Genomic DNA, 18,522 nt, shown 5'->3' on the forward strand with positions numbered 1-18,522 from the left:
TTTTTGTTTGATTTAGATCTTGTCACATAAAATATTGATTCATACATAATATTATGTCCTACTTATATCAGTAGCTGATTACAAGTTTTCAAGGAAATAAAAACTTTCTTAGCCACTCGAGTACAGTAAAATACCGGGTAAAACCCAAAAAAATGCCGCAAAAGTTCCTCCACACGTACAATACTTGGTATTTCCTCTACTTTAACAAATCAAAAGGGTGACTTTCCATGTAGCGTGACCGCGCCACATTAACCTTATGCTCGCAGATTCACGACGAATTCGCCATCGATTTCTTTGTGCGACTCGATATGCCCATTCATAACCGATAATGGAATTTCGTTTCTCGGGAATGTCTGTTAGTTAATCTTAATACACTTTTTCTTGTATGAAAATATTTGTGACAACTACTGGAAGACACAAAGACATTCTACTTGAGTACTTCTTTCACATTTGGGTACAGATTGCTGTACTTGAGTTAATAAATATAGTTACATGATACACTTATACAATTGGGGTATACAATTTTTATTACATTTCCTAAGAGCACTCAGTCTTTAGCACTTTACTAAGCACTTAAGGATATTAATTTGAAAATCATAACACAAAGTCTCTTTTAATTAAATAATTCGCTTTATTATTATGTTGGATTGGGCTGTAGGTATACTTACATACATATTATTCGTCCACCGCACTAATTTCGTGGCCACGTTGTAATCCCTGAACCGCCTTTATTTGCCCAGACAGGTTTATAAACCACTTGAAATTACCACTTTCGCATAATGAGCCCCAATTAGAGGGCTAACATTACATAGGTACACCTCTACACACAGACGTTCAAACTACACACGTATGATACGAACATCCCAACCAAATGTTTACCATCTCCATATCGCGCTCACTCGTTAAACTCCCAACTCCTCTCTCACAGAAGTGGTTTCATCTAAATTAACAAGAAATATATCTATCTGGAAGGGATCCCTACTATTGTCCCCTGTCCTGTCCCTAAACCCGTAAATCTGTAACCCCAGTGAGCCTTACGATGAATTTCCAGAAACTTCGAACGTTTGGAACACGAAGTGAACACGTATGTAATGTAAATCAATGGCTTGATTAAATCTGGTGTAAGTCTAAAAAAAACACAGCGTTAAACCCTTAGCTGATGTAGGTACTATAAACGTTTAATATTTGACTAGATATTGTAACATGAGACTTAACAATCGTAGAATTGACCTTTTCGTTTCCATAATAACTATTCAAATAGACATTCCTTGACCATAATATTTAATATAATTAAGCTCAGGTAGATAGCTACCTATTGCAAAATATATTAAGAATAGAATAAGCTTTATTGATGTAAATATTCAAAACATTAATCTAATTAGAAATAAACCCTCGAATCCCACCCAAAAAATTGTCATTTCAGAGACCTCACGCTACACTAGAGCCTCTAGGGGTGAATCCACACGCAACAACTCCTTTTAGTGCACAGTAACAGTATGTGACATGGGTTCCCGCACGTTTCCACCCCACAGTTGGTTAAAAAAGACAGCATCAAGTGCATATTCTATTTAATCATAACGCGTGCTCAAACACTCCTCGCGGGCATGATGGCTACCGTCGAGTGTTGTCAGCGCCATTACTATTCGCACGATAAAATAAAAATCGCACGAACCCTTATTTTCTCCGCGAAATCATCGCCGCCGAAACATCCCTTTCTCAAACATACTTTATTCAAATACCCGCTAAAGCCATTCCAAGCAAACGTTCCGTGTATTCCCAAAAAGTAAGATCCCGGGCCACGCGTGTTTTATATTAATGTGGCTTATAAACCGCCCTGCGCCTCACTTTCTTCACATTAGACATAATGAATAAATAACGGGACGTCGCCCTCGTACAATAGGATTTTAAGTCGCACCTAAAATTTGTAAGAGAAGTTTCAATTCGTACTACCATCGATCCCGTTCAAGTCCAAATAATTGGAATCATGAAGCTATATCTGCCGGAACTCTGGGAAAATTAAGAGCAAATACCCTTTTACTATTCGTATTAACAGATGGTAGAGTTGGTTAGTTTGGTAGTGTAATCAATAGAAAGATAGCTTGATAATTTAAGTGGACCTTGTTCCGGTTGCTTTATTGATTGCGGTAGAAGCAACACTATAATTTCTTCAGGACCCTTTTTGCAATCTTAAATCTACATGGACTTTCTTTTTACATGAAGGTGCTTTTTAAGGTAAATTTTCACTGAAAATACATCTGTAAAAACCAAAAAGTGGTACTTTTTAATTTTATGGGCACCACGTTTTAGCTTCAATATGCCATTAACAATAAAAGGTAGATAGCAAAAATGTTTCCTTAAAAAGCCATCAGAGGTCGCCCTCTTTGCTGCGCCCTCAAGTATCTGTCTTTGTAATTACGTCCACGTTGAGCAACTGGCCGATAAAGGAGGTAATGGCGCCGTATAAAATCGAAACATGCCTTTAAAATGGCCCTTTTTTACATGGAAATAAGATTTTCGCGTCTCACCTTAAACGCCGAACGGTATTTTCATGTTTCGTCATAGAATTTAATTAAAATCACCATCCAAGTGTACTTAGTCAGAAATATGCCATAAGACACTAAGGAATTAAGTTTGCAAGGGTTGAATTAACTTACAGAAACTTCGTAGTTCGTGCCTATATTTTTAAGGAAGGTCTACTAACTTTAATCATGTATACGTTTCACACCACACATAATCACAAAAACCTCCGAAAGCCCGTTTCGCCCTTAGGGACCAACCCAACACCTCCCTAAAATCTATTTCGTGGCAAAAGTAGGGGTCGATTTAAGCCAAACTTATATTGAAATTGCTTGTGTGTTTATCTATCAGGATTTTTGAACTTATAATACTAATTATAACTAAGAGCAAATATTTTCTTTTATGTAAATCACATATTACATACATTCCTCTTCTCCTCACTTCTCGTATGTGTTATGAATATGTGTTTTCTCTGCAGTTTAAGTGGAAGACAAACATACGTACATGAACTAAAACAACATTACTCTAACTTAGCTGAATTTAACACAAATTTGTATGTGATTATCATTAGGAAGTCTACAATCTATAATAATAACATTTCTTAATAATATCCGAGTAGAAAAAATAATATTTAGTTAAGAAGGAATTCCGAAATTCTGCGAGGGTCTTCTAAAACAACAAACTTCGAGCTCTCGTGTCCAGAACTATCAGTTTCTAATTAAAATTTTGCTAACTCCATTAACTTTAGTCAACTATCCATTCTATAGTGATTATTGTTCGGACACCTGGTGCCTTTTAGGCTAATTTCATTGCCAACATTGCCAACGCTTGGGTCAGCGAAATTTCTTTACTCTAGGGTTTGTTGACATTCCGACCGCGCTATTGTATACCAACAGGCCCTTTCATCCTAAACGCTTAACAAACTCGATATTCTAAAGTAAATGTAAACCAAAACTCGTTTCGGTGGGATATTATTTTCATTAGGCTTATTTTAATCACAAATTTAACCAATCGTCTTATATCAACGTAACCGCAAATGAAAGCTCTATGAATAATACATTTGGGGAATCCATTTTCATTGTCTCCCGACCAGCAAAACATCAATCACCATAAGTCAAGGAAAATCTGGGTTAGACTTTTCAATATGGCCCTCAAGAAATTGTAGGTGCATTGACCTTCGCTATATTTTGTCTTGTGATTCTGTCACATTTCTTAATAATATTTAATTATTTTCATTTTCGGTGCCTGCTTTAGTAAATTCAATGTATGATTTAATGAGTGAAAAAATAACGATGTATGATTACAGCAACTGTCTAAAAATGAAAATATTTTTACAAAGGTTGACAAGATAATCTGACAAAATCCTAGTCTTACCGTCCTAATGTGAAACGTAATTATGAACTTTACTGACTCCTTAACCTCTTTACAGGATCCTCGTCCGCGCGATAAGCTACACGGTCCACGGTTTGATTCCCGCGTCGTGCGTGTTCGCCGACCGGTACAACCGGGAGGAGGTGGTGCGCTCCCTGGGCAAGGAGGTCAACATCAACCCGCCTCTGATGCTGGGCCAGCTGCCTGACACGCCTGAGGAGCTGCTTAAGTTAGACCAGGTACAAAAAATCGTCTTCTACATTATTCCTGCACATATTATGGAAGCAATAAAGTTTTAAGTATTGAGAACTGATGGTCGTTCGGGCAGAAAAGTCCTCGAATGGCGACCACGCGGCCACCGAAAAACATGTAATGTAGGCAGCCAAGTGAAAAGTCGTTCTAAGGAAGGTCGAGGGTTTGTGGACACCCTTTGTACAGCAGTGGAGGTCCTTTGGTTAATCTCTGTTCCTATGAGGTGACCACAGATCTCCCTCATGTATAGGTCCCGCCATGTTGGGCGGGATGACCGCGGAAGACATTTTGGTCACATCTAGTTACGTAGCAGTAGAACGTTCACCCCAAAAAGGAAAGAAAGAAAAGGTCATTCTCCCTAATGAAAAAGAGTTATAACAGCATATTACATGTATGTACGTACGTACATTGTGTGAGCTTCTAAAAGGATAAGTATGGGCGTAGATTTTAGTAGGAACAAAATAGGGAATGTCTCAAATGACCCTCTCTGCCCTTGCGGCTTGCAGGCATTCTCAAAGAATTTTCATGTAACAAAGATAATTTTAATTACTCTTGCCAAGGATAATACGAATTAGAAGCCGGCTAATTTTATAATCTCCTCAGCTGTCATTATAAATGAAAATACATTATCCTAAATTCTACGACATTGGAGCCACCACCCCGCGCAATTGGTGCCTACTTATTCAAGAATTCTACGACACAACCATCCAAATCCAAATACCTTATTTCAACAATAAAACAAACAGGGCAAAAAGAAGCGAAACTCGTCTTACTTCATTTAGCATTCTGCCGGGAGTTAACTAAGGCTGAGTGCACACTGGCGGTTCAAACGCGACCGTAATACGCTCAGGATACTATCCTATTCATATTATAAAATGTGAAAATTTGTGAGGATGGATGGATGACTGTTTTTCACGCAAAAAGTATTGAACGTTTTTTGATGTATTTTTACTGAAATATTTTAAGACCCAGCGAGAAAAGCCGTGGCAAAAGCTAGTCGGTTATGCCGCTGATATCGAGTGCATGAAGTTCACGAGTTATACCCCTCATTATTACACCAACGTATTTGGCACTCATATCACGTGGGCAGCGTCCACGCACGCGTCGGATACTTTCAGTGCAAAACAAATCATTGCGTTCCTTTGTTTTACAATAATTTACACATGAGCTACATGCATAATACTTACGCTCGGAATATTCTGTGGATGCTGTCTGCAACCTCAAATTCCATTTGCATACCTAAATAATTGACTTTTTGAAATCGAACTACACACTGCCTTAAGTTTACGATAACATTGATAAAAACGTGTCGCTAATAATTTAATAATATGTTTTATGTATGAAAAACTTTTAAACAAGGTCATCCGGGGCGAAAGCAACTATGAGGCTAAAGTGACTAATTGGTTTTATTCTTAATCAAATTTTTTGAACAAAGTGTCATCTGTTGAAGTATAAAAAGCAATGATTGCTCTATGCTCAACTGCTCAAGTCTCTAACAACCTACTCATCGTCACCAAGACGACCAATGAGCGCCCGCCCTAAGTTTGCAGGTAAATTAGCAGCAAAACCTTTTCCCGGGTTCGTGATTGTTTTTTCAGTTCCCAATTACGAATAAACGATGCCACCGCTTACGGACGTGCAACATTGATGAGTTAGTACTTTAGCAGGCAGCCTCCCGAGGGGAGGGGGCTTGTCTCTCGCTAGTGAGTAATCAGGGTAATGGACTAATGACAAGTTAGACGGCGACCCTGTACGAAACTTACTTCTTCACGTCTCCGTGATGGGAGTGTATTAAAATATTAGCTGGCATCGTGTTTGGTGCTGAGAATACTGTGATCAAGCGTCTTTGATACTTGGGCGAACTTCTATTGCTTTTACTATAAATTTACTAAGCTTCCAACAAAATTGCATATGAACAACAAAATTACCAACACGTTGTGATTACTGAAGTTGGCTATAACCACTTGCAAGAGTGTGCTTTAATACTGGAAATACAATTAGCCTTTTGAATAAATAATAATCCACGAATAAGGCAGACAGTCAGCTATTCTCACATCGTCTGGAAATCCACGAATACGTTAACTTAGCTGAAATTTCCACGGTTAAAATGATCAACAAACGTAGACGAGACGTTTATAAGCCTGTTCGAAATTCTGAATACATTTTCTTCGCTCTGCGCCTATAAAATTAGCTCCAATGCAACGAAACACTCTGCGAGCTCAAAATACGACTCAGTTTCCAGTGTAGTGGATACGGCCAAGTTTGTTCGATCCAGTGAACTGCCTATTTTCATTAGGCAGCCGTCGGAGGTACGTTTATAAGCTACGATGTAAGTCGCAACTTTGTTCGAGCCCTGTCCGTCCTTTACATTGCGGATTCAGTGAAACGTCGGATTTCATACAGCCCGCGAGTGGCTCACACATACACATATTAATCCCTGGAAATGGAATGGAAGTTAAAATTGTTTTCAACGCAAACAAAACGTATTTTCAAGCACGTACCTCGGATATTACGTTTGGTGTTGCTGTTATTTACGCAGCCCGAATATTTTTGATAGCATTATGAAATCATAGCCGCTGGCTTCGAATGTGAATGATACCGAATTATTATTTTATTGCTTGTTTTACACAAATTGTACACATTTATTTGAGTACGTTAATGGATATATCGTTCTGAAATTTTAAATGGCTAATTAAACATTGTATTTTATCGAAAACAGCATTTAACCAAATTGTTTTGTAATCGAGTGATATTATATGTGTTTTTATGCACTTTAATATCTGAAAAGACAATGCCGGAAATTGGCGTCTTTTTTTTTCGCGCGGCCACCGACCAAACCTTGTTTTTTGATTACAAAATAGTGTAATAAACCAAACTTACCACGACATGTATACCTCTAAACTCAGTCTGAACTGAGTTACGAGCATTAGAAGTTTGATGATTTTACATACTAGATTTGCTTTTTGCACGCAAGTTTTGTATGAAATTGCAACAAAATAGTGACACTGTATGTGTAAACAAACAATACCATCCATTAAAGGCTCCAGACATCAGTGTGGAGTAGAATCAGCACAAAAAAAAATAGCGGAATATTTTGTTGCAATTTCTTACAAAACTTGCGCGCAAAAAGTAAATCTAGTATGTAAATCATCAAACTTCTAACGCTCGTAACTCAGTTCAGACTGAGTTTAGAGGTATACATGTCATAGTAAGTTTGGTTTATTACACTATTTTGTAATCAAAAAACAAAGTTTGGTCGATGGCCGCGCGAAAAAAAAAAGACGCCACCTTCCATACAAAATCTGGCATTGCCATTACAACTGTAAGGTTAGTAGATAGTTTTTATTCTCTAGCATAGTAATATAGATGGATGGATATGGAAATAAAACTGAAAAAACGCTAGACTCATGCTAGTGTGAAAAATCCCAATGAAAATGACGTTGATACAAGCACCTTATTACTTGTAAATGTGGTATTTTGCAACCAAAATCTTTAAATAGCAGGTACTTTGATGTCGGCTCTACCACAGAATAATAATAAGTACCTACTTCGTACAGAAGTTTTACTTCGCGAAGGTATTTAAAATTTTTTATGCTCAATGTCATTAACAATATGGTGTAATTTAGCCTGTCTCAAGAGTCAAGCACCATTTTGTTGACAAACGTCAGTGATCGGCACTGCGCCGAAGCTATAGGGCTGACTTCGGTAAAATGATGTGACGTGAGGTGCCAAACTGCGGAAAATGGCGGAGGAAAAACATGATTTAGCATGAATTATCATGAATAATATTAACTACTTATTTACCTCTCAGTGTCTTGAGGCAACTTAAAAAATTACATTCTGTGTTTTTATTGTTCGCTCGTATGTGAGGCCTTGTCGAATAGTATCCTGTAGGTGGGCCATCGTGCGTGTTTTGTTTTCGATGTAAACTCGCGGAGATGAACAGGCCTGGCTCTACCTAATTCTGTGATAACAGACTAAATGGACCATTAGTACCATATCGTAAACTTTCCACTGTTGTTCATTAACAAATTACCTCACTATACTGAATTTGTAGCATTGTACAAATTCAGGATAGTAAGGTAAGTTTCCAGTTTTGTAACCTACCCCTTAATACCGTGTCTCATTATACGAGTATTTACCATAAGCGAGCGTTAAAAATGTGTTTTTTCATTTTACCGGACCATCATAAAGGGACCAAGTAAAGTCCTGGCCACATAAAGGGCCCCTAAATAAATACGCGGGCGCTGCATTATTTAAACCCACCGCCACCGGTAGTGGACGGGACGGTTAATTTTGCACGGCATCCCACCCTGGTGTTATTCTTTTAGACGCATCTTTATCAGAATAAATATGGCATAGACTTTATTTTGGTTTAGTACTGGAACATTCGCCAGTAAAAATAAACAACACTAACCACTCTGGAAAATAGACGAAAAAGCGACTGAGAATTACGAATAAGACAATTTTATTTTTATAGTCATCAATCATTCTATTCTAATCTGCCTTCAGCACTATTTTTTAGATGTTTATTTAAATATATTGCTGTACTCTGAAGTAATTTTTATTTATTTATTTATTTTATTATTACATTATTAAGCCGTTACATCTTTGATTTAAATAGTGTCTTAAATCCTCTTGAGGTTTGTCTAGATACTATTGTTCTCTATACAAATAAAATCTATTATGTAAGTATTATAATGATCGTTAATATAAAAATATGTTCGACACGTCACAGCCAGCTTTATAACCTTTTAAAAATAATGATGCTATTTCACTCTTTACTTCAGGCTTTAGGTATTTGGATTGATAAGTATTCTGAACTTTAGTAAACATACAGCTAAAGAAGTCTCAACTTTGTTGCTTAACAAAACAGTAGGAGGACAACCCTCTCTGTCAGTAGCTGGTTTACGACCCTCCGATCTAATAAAGAGGTACAAACTACAACAATATACCTACTGTCTGGCCCGGTACATTTTTAATGACAGTATTTCTTTTTAATAACGCAGTTATCTTTTTATGAAAGTGATAAAGATACCACCTATTTAACGAATTATTGCTCGCCAAAACCAAATACCTAATACGACTAATAACTATACGACTTTCAGTTAAGTATTGCTATAGGTACCTGATACATTTATTCTGGAAAGATTTTATTAAATCTGCGAATCGACTTGTTAGAAACTGTGATGAGCGAAATGTTATACTTAGTCGCAAAGAATATTACATTTGGAATCTATTTTTATTTTATAGATAATATTACCTACACTTACACCCACCCGTCCTAGTATAAACATATGATATTCAGCGCCTGACGAAAAATCCATAGTTCATTTACGCCGATGGGCTACATCAGGCACCGTCCCATCACGTGAGGATCAGGCTCATACATTTATATTATTATGATTACGGTCCTCGACATATTTCTTGTATTATTTCGCGATGTTCGGGAAAAAGAGCTACGAATTCAATCGCAGTTACTTGTGGAATCACCTGACTCGGACTCTGTTAGTTAAATGCTAGAATACCTAACGATATGCACTGTAAGTTATCGCATGTCATTGTCGCATAATGGCAGCATGAAATACCATGATGGATTATACTATAGTTCCCTCACCTGCTTAAAAGAACCTCAGTGCGAAAAAGCTGTGACTTTTGCTGCCAAGGTGTTAAATAATTAGTTGTTGAGAATCGTAATAGATCGATCGATCGAAATCGAAATCGACTCGAAACAAACCAAGTACTATTAACACTAGTATTGTTTCAGTATTTAACCTCTAAAACTCTAAACAATAAACTTAGTACTAATTTTGTTAGTTTGTTACTCAATCTAAAATGTTCAACAATAACTCGGCAAAGTCTAAGAAATAGGTACCACCTATGTGTGTGTAAAAGTCCGTATTTTCCTTTGTGACGATTTTTTGACACAAGAAAAATATTTTTTACGACGGGTAACGATAAGTGACAGTTTTCCACCCCGAAACCAAAGTTGAACTGACTCGGGAACAACGTCCTGATTTTTTGTGAGACATCTCTTTGTTGTGTTATATTTAAATTATTTTGCAAAATCATACACGAGTATGAATAAGTAACGAATACTTATAAGTATTCGAAATAATAATCACATTTAAAAAATATGATTATGATTATTTGCTTAATTTCAAAATATTCCAGTAGGGTAATTCAAGTGCAATCTGTCATTTCAATCTATTCTATTTGTCATTTAGCTTGTTTAATCTGTGCTCAATAAAGTGCACAATATTTAAGCAGGATATGGTTGCACGCGGATTTTTAGAGAGTTAAATCTTTTGGCCAATAGAAAACGTCATAATAGTTATTATATGAACTGGGATTGGTCAAAGACTTTTGAAATTAAAATCCGATGGCCTGAAAAAATCGGTTTTCCAACAAACGTCAGTTACGCGCAAGGAGGTTTAGCTATTTATCCATCGAAGTTAATAAGGGAGAAGACATAAGACTAATTTTATTATTTGCCTGCCGCGACCCGGTTTTTACGAACAATGACGATGACGAACGATGAACCAGTAACGAGGAGCACACTTAGCAATGCTTCCAGGTTGCGCCTCGGTATCAATTAAGTAACATTTTTCGTTAAGTTTACTTTATGGCCAACTAAAGGACTTTTGCCGTCTCCATGGACAAACTCGAAGTATGATAACTACAGTCATTGTCAAAATTTTGCACTGCCATTGCCGCTGGATACCATATATCGCTACTATATTCATAGATAATAGACTTTCAGTTAATCGTCAAAATTGACATTGTTTTTTAAATAACAACAAATGGTATGAATTTTTAAATGTGATATTTTTATAAAGGTAAGTCCCCAAAACAACATTTGATAGCCTATTTTCTTTCGTTGGCATCTAAGTTCCTGTTTTCTACATATATGTTACTACTACCTATTTGATAAGTAACTAAAAACTTTGACATTTTTTCCGTGTGAACAAAAGCCCTACAATAAATCACCTATTTTTACCTAGTAGGTATACCCTACATATTTATGCTAGACGTGTTGCAAAGACAATAATAATTATTATTAGCATAGCATGCCATAGGTACTACTCGTACCTATGTACACGTGTGGAATGGCTCACATACTACCCGTTCGCGCTAAGTTTGCCGCCCTTCTGACCGACCGCACCAACAAACCACACTACCAGTAGTGTCGTGGGGAATATTTTTTCCCTTCTACACTACCAAGCCAGTAGTGTCCTGGGTAATGGGTTATTTATAAGGACCATACATCTTCATTCCCATCGACACTACTCCATAACTAAACGCGCGTCCCCTCCCCCAACCGCGATTCAAGGCAATCGGTTAGTGACTAAACGCAATTAATGTGTCTTATTTTATGCAAATACACAATTCTTATCAATATTAATAAATAAAAAACATTCTAAATATAGTTTGTTATAGTTATAGACGTTTCCCTTCGAGTGACGTCATATCGCCAGCGGCAAACTTAAAGCGAATGGATAGTAATTAAGCTGTAAATACCTATACCCTTGAGCCATGTGCGTGTGGACTAGAGATGGGTAGTGGGTAAAAACCCATTTCACCCGATTGGGTTAAAACTGGGTGATTTGGGTAAAAACCCGGTTTTTACCCATTATCACCCATTCTGGTGGGTGAAAACAAAAATAGCGTTTTTTTAAAGTGAGAAGTGGTATTTGTTGCTAAGGGGGCGTTCTAGTGTTACGTAATGCAATCTGGGGGGAGAGGAGGTCTTGAAAAACGTTACAATGCGTTGCAGTGGAGGAAGGGCGGTTCGATTTCAAGTTTTTAAGCAGAAGTACTTTGTAGTTGGTGTTGTTATTTGTAACTTTATACCGTAATGTCATCAAAGAGAGATTTTGGCATCTTTGGCATCCCCCCCCCCCCCCCCCCCCCTCCATGTCCTTGCCATGATCACAAATTATTGTGTTCCTACTAAATTTCTTCTAAATCGGTTCAACGATTCTTGAAATAACACCATTTTATAAAATAATTGGTCACATCATCATAACGTGATCAATTTTACGTTTTTGCAACGATATAAATGCATATTAGTGTTAAATTTGACTTATTACTTATTAATCAATAAACTTAAATGAGAAAAATTCAATAAAAATAAAGAAAAGATACCAATTGAAATAATTATAAAATTATTTGTTTTCACCCGGTGTAAACACCCACGGGTGGAATGAAACGGGTTTTTATTGGGTTTTTACCCTCATGTGGGTTTTTACCCGGGTGGAAACCCATCTCTAGTGTGGACTGAGTTACTTAGGGCTGTTATGGATATTATGTAGTTTCGGTTATGGATACGGTTACGGATATAGGAATAATATTATACCGGTTTCGGTTACGGATATTTTTTTCGGTTCATTCATGGCCGCACACTTTACATCGAATAAATAATATAAAGGACATTGTCAGAAACGGCCTCAGATTCCTGGGCACAGCAGTAAAGTATCAAAATTGATCTCTTACTTTTTGAATACATAAATATTAATTAGATTGTAATGGACACTTGAGGATTAGAAAATGAAATAATAAAAGTATTTTATATGTATTCCATAATACTATGACGACATCCGGACATTTTAGGGCGTGGCCTGCTCCATATCCTATGAAGTTCCATAATTTGTGTCGATAAAATCTATGTAAAATCGGCACAAGGCAATGCCGTACTTCATTGTTAGGAATCCACGTAATAGTGATGTTGATTGCGGTCATCATAGACAATAAGATACCGATCTTGTAAATAAAATAAATCGTCCAAATTGCTACAGTATGACTAGATTTTAATTAAAAGTTAAAAATATATTGCACGATACTACAAGAAGCTATCTAATGTGTCCAACTGGTCTAAAAGGTCATGAATAAAATAAAAAGAATTGTGATCATAATACTGATATTGACAATGACATAAATATGGGATCATCTATATATATAAAAATGAAACCCGTTTTCCGTTGTCACGACATAACATGAAAACGGCTTGACCGATTTGGCTGATTTTTTTTTGTAGTTTTCTAATACTCTGTACAAGGTTTTTACGGAAAAAAATATAAAGAAAATCTCTACGCTGAGGCGGTACGAAGTTCGCCGGGTCAGCTATCTTTAATATATCTGTAACAGTTTCAAAATCCGATGAAAAATCCAATGCCGCTTAAAGTGAGAGAAATGTCTAAAGTTCTAATAGAATTGAAAGTTTTATTCACTCAAAATGCTTATAACAATAATTGGTAATACATTTCAAATATTAAGTACCTTTATAATGTATCGATAGAACCAAAATGATGTCCTCTCAGCTTGGAAAGGGAAAACCCAGGATTGGGGGAGCGCTCCAGGCAATTTTCAGAACATTTCATAGGTGGTAGTAAATAATATTTATTTTATTATTAAAATTGAATATTTTGATATTGATAAAATTGAATATACCTTTCGATTCAAATACCGAATATTTTTCAATCGATAAAAATTATCGAGAATTGATAATAATATTCAATTAAAAGTTGTTCAATCCCTAGTCATGCATAGACTAAGACGGTAACCATGGAGATAGTTAGTTTGGTAAGTCACGTGTTAAATGTCAAGAGTGGAAAGTAAACATAGGATTCATGTTATTTATTTACGTGCAAAATGTAAGTAAGTAAATCATAAAAGTGGAACGCCGAGCTATTTCCAAAACCCGTCCAATATTATAATACAATTTGGCTGCGACAACTACAATATAGAACATCTCCCAAATCGATGTGCATACAATATTATAATACAATACTAGTAAGTAAGAGGTTATGATAACAATATTGCTATCAATAAGTTTATAGAATTGGTCCGCCAGGAATAATTGTTCTTACATAAAGATTTGTGTCATTTAGAACCTAGAAAGTATTTTTTCGGCACTGTTGATCTAACGGCGAACAATGTATGGAGAAAGAACATTGTCCTTTATACTAGATGGCATTATAAAGGTAAATCAGACTGTTTTGCCTTTACATATAATGCTATACAAAAACAATTAAAACTGCCTACATCCGAAACTTTTAAATCGGTTACGGTTTCGGATAACCGAAAGTTTCGGTTACGGATATCCCTGGACAGAGTGATCTTTTCAAAAAACTCATCCAACACAACCAAATTTTGAGAGGATTTAGGATATAACTGTGAAAACTTCATAGTAAGGTATTCAATTTGTGAAACCTAAACATCGAAAGCTATAACTAATTTAATAAATCTACTGTCTGGGCAGCGCAGTTCTTTCACAATTATTCAAGTTTTATTTATTCATTCATTCATTTAATTTAAAGCAAGAAGTTATGAAGAAACAAATTTTATGGCTTAACTGCTCTAACTTGCTCAAAACTAAACAAATGTACATTATAGATCTGCTTCAATAAAACAAGGAGGTATGAATTTTTTAATATTTTTATTTTTTTTTGGCAGCCTTTACTAGGCAGATTCAGTGGAGAACCTTCTGTTCTCTATTAAACAAAATCTTTTAATTAATATTATACACACTGATTGCTTCCCTTCTTGCCAGTCTGGTGAATGCATGCGCATTAAGTAAATCAAATAAATTGTTAAAATGCTCCAGAAAAGTGGCTGTTGCAACAGATCCTGCAGGCAGCTCATCTTAAACAATATTACAAGTTTTAGTTAAGTAATCAGATATTTTGACAGCATTTCTTAAAATAAAGAAAAGGGAGAAGAAACTAAGAAGATAATAATTTGATAGATAATTTATCCAAACAATATATTGGGCACTAGCGGCCGCCCGCGACTTTGTATGCGTGGATCCTGTTTTACCCCTATAGCCTATAATGTTATTCTGTGTTATAAAAAATAATACTGTATGGTTTCATTAAAATCCGTTCAGTAGTTTTTGCGTGAAAGAGTAACAAACTCAAACATCCATACGGACATCCAGACATCCAAACTTTCGCATTTATAATATTAGTAGGATGTTATTATGACGTTTATACAATAATACTATAAAGTTTCAACAAAATCCCTTCAGTAGTTTTTGCGTGAAAGAGTAACATTCATAATACTCTTTTAATTTAATTTTAATTTGTACACCGCAAAGGTAAGACATGTTGATACCATTTTAAATGCTGACTTAACACCTTATGTAGGTACCTACACATGTTTGAACAAATAAATGTATCTTTATCTTTATACTCGCATAAACATACATTCACACACACTTTCGCATTTAAATAATATTAAGTAAGATATTAAACCTTGGATTCCAGAGAAATTATTGTATTTCCCCGCAAAGAGGTTTCCTGTTTCAATATATGACAAAGCTCCTGAAATTGGCCTTTGTTAAGCCTGTAACGTTGCCTGAACAGAAGCTCTGGCATGTCTTCAAAATTTTCTTCATATATTCTGGCTAATTCTCGCATTTTCCGCCTTCTCCGCAATTCTTCCCTGTGGGCAGCCCACAAGAAATGTAAAGTATTCATTTCGTTAGATTTTGTATCAAATAGTAGGTTAAGGCTATTTGAAAAATAGCATCTGACAGTTTTGGTGGTAAAAAAAATATGATAGAAATAAAACCTTGACATTGGCAGCGGGGCGCCACCGTCAATACCGGATCGCTGGTTCCGATTTTTTGCCATGTTGGAAACTATATAGTTGAACGACGGTAGCGCCCCCTTATCAATGAGTTTGGTGGGACAGTTCAGTTTAGGCATAGAGTTTAGGTCATCTTTAAGATGTTTTTATATGTCATTGGATTGGAGGGAGGAATGATTGATGAAAGTTTACATTAGAGCTATAAAATAATAATTTAGTTATGTAAAGACAGCCTAATATAAGTCCCTCTGTTAAAATTACATAATATATTTACTTTAATGAAGACATTTATAATATACTAATATTATAAAGCTGAAGAGTTTGTTTGTTTGTTTGTTTGGTTGAACGCGCTAATCTCAGGAACTACTGGACCGATTTGAAAAATTCTTTTTGTGTTGGATAGCCCTGAAGGCTTTAGGCTATTTATCATCACGCTAAGACCAATAGGAGCGGAGCACCAATCAAGAATATTTCAAATCAATGAATTTTTACCTTTTGAGAGCTGATGCTGCGTAAACGGTTAAAGTTTCGCAAAAATCATGTATGACAGGATTGTTCCCCTTTAAAAGCTCTTTAAAAAAGTCCGCGGTAGCATATGTCTATCTTTTAAGGTTGGCTCATAGTAACCATTTTTATGCAAAAAAAATCTGTTTTAAAATAATGCATTATTTGCGAAGGTGTTTTTATAAACATGATATTAATCCTTATCCAAATAAATAAATTATTCACCACAAGTATTTAATTTTAAACATTCTTGCCCTTTACACCATTCGATTTCAATAAATATCTTAGGAGATATCCCAGTTTTAAAATCACATCGCAGCAAAATAATGATCAAGTAGGTACTACGCGCGCTACTGATGGATCAATGCACAGCCTAAACCGCTGATCGTAAAGACCTGAAACTTGGACGGTGTGTTCTTTGTATGACGTAAGCATCTGATAAGAAAGGATTTTCCAAAATTCTACCCCTAAGGAGGTAAAAAGGAGGGGCAAAGTTTGTATGAAATAACGAGATTCCTTCGTCCAATCTACTTAAAATTTTGCATAAGCATTCTATAACAGAATTAATGGAAGACGTGTTTCGTATTTTAGTGAAATGCACCCCCTAACTATGTTAAAAAGGGGTAGAAAGTTATTTTAGTGGTGATTTGCTTCAAAGTTGATATTAATTACTCATTAGTGCATTTTTTTACAATCATGACGTCATGTTAACGACTACCATACTCTAGGGGCCTCCACTTAACCTCGGAGTGGGTGCCCGCTGCGTGCGCTCGCCCAACAATGCATAGTAATGCATGAAAGTCATGCCGCGGGCACCTGCTTGCGCTGTATGTATACATAAACTCATTTTCGCGCGAGAGTTTTGGCGGAGGCCCTTGAGGTAGTGGGAGTAGTCTTGAGGAAAAGCTCCTTCTCCCACGGCCAGTGGCATGCTGGAAGCTTGGTGATTCTAGCACCCGTAGGAAAATATAAAAAAAAAGTTTACCAATAATACTGCGGTAGGTGTAGTTTTCGATTTCGTTGTAAAAAAATAATACCACCGAGTAACTTTCACCGGATCAAAGGCCGAGCTGCATATTCATAAAATATAAGAAAAAAATATTTTCATGTTTATTTAACCTGATTTTTATATTTTAAAAGTATTTAAACATTTACCCCCTTACTAATAAAAAGTTACACAGTTGTTGATCACTGTTTTAAAATGACATTTCCATACTAAAAGTCACTTTAAAACACTGATCACCGAGCGTGTAAGTTTTAAAACATTTAAAAATAATCGTATGAGAACGTTTTCGACTTCTCCACGGACGAAGTCGCGGGCAAAAACTATTTGTAAAATAATTAGACTAAATTATTAAAAGTGCCTACCCAAAGTCATTATTCCACGCGGACGAAGTCGCGGGCACAGCTAGTTTAATAAATAACACTGTGATTAAATCTGGATTTATCTGTAATTTACTATAAAGTGAATTTTAAAAACAAACTAATACAAAAACCATAAAGAAAATCGTATCATTTTCGGTCTTATTTAAAACATTACACTAATTGTCAAAAATGACAAATAAAAAAAACTATACGAATTCGAGCTAATCACTAGTTTACAAGGTTTTTTACCCAGAGATGAAACTGATGTGTATCGGTAGAGTTATTAACCCTTACTTAAAAACTGAACTTAGAAAAAATTTAGGACGTCAAATTTTGTAAATATTGATTATATTAATTTTTATCATTTTTATAAATGTATCTCTAAAAACAATCAAAAATGAGTCGTGTTACTCTTTCTTTTATACTGATTAGTATCAGTTTCCCTTATTATAGACCAGCAGCAATCCGCTAACATATTTTTATCCCAAATTCCTTGATATCTTTCCTCAAAAACCTTCAAATCCTGGTGAAAACTTTCGCAATGCTTAACACTCACGCTTCCCAGGTTCTCAGGAAAAAAATCCAGGTGATAATGTAAAAAATGAATTTTTAACGACTTATTCACACCCATTCTTTGGTAATTCCTCAATAATTTGGAAATAATTTCTGCATAATTCTCAGATAAAATAGTTTCCCAGGAAACTTTTCACTACTGCTTTAAATTAATACCAATCATCTTTCCCTTACTGGAATTGCTGGGTAATGACGGATAAAGAACTCCTTCAGATTGTAGCACAGGTTTTGTGACTGATGCAACATCAGGATATTGTATGTTCTTGGTTTTTGTTGCTAAAACCTGTAGTTTTAGTGAGGCAGAAGTAACAGTCATTAGTTTGATTTGTTGGTTCTCTCCATGACATT

The 18,522-nt window shown here is 35.8% G+C and overlaps 1 protein-coding gene and 1 long non-coding RNA gene across 2 annotated transcripts in view; one reads left to right on the forward strand and one right to left on the reverse strand.

Annotated features, from left to right (window-relative positions):
- Positions 1-18,522, forward strand: part of LOC135078307 (uncharacterized) — a 118,421-nt gene that overhangs the window by 87,990 nt on the left and 11,909 nt on the right. Inside the window, exon 9 of the mRNA XM_063972906.1 lies at positions 3,947-4,127. Within this exon, the coding sequence (XP_063828976.1) occupies positions 3,947-4,127 (181 nt within the window). The remainder of the gene's footprint in view (positions 1-3,946; positions 4,128-18,522) is intronic.
- Positions 14,560-15,630, reverse strand: LOC135077831 (uncharacterized). Its single transcript, XR_010258521.1, has 2 exons — positions 15,396-15,630; positions 14,560-14,784 (listed from the first exon to the last, which is right to left on the reverse strand). It is a non-coding gene; the product is annotated as an uncharacterized LOC135077831 (long non-coding RNA).

This window comes from Ostrinia nubilalis, chromosome 14, assembly GCF_963855985.1.
Source record: "Ostrinia nubilalis chromosome 14, ilOstNubi1.1, whole genome shotgun sequence".
NCBI lineage: Eukaryota > Metazoa > Arthropoda > Insecta > Lepidoptera > Crambidae > Ostrinia > Ostrinia nubilalis.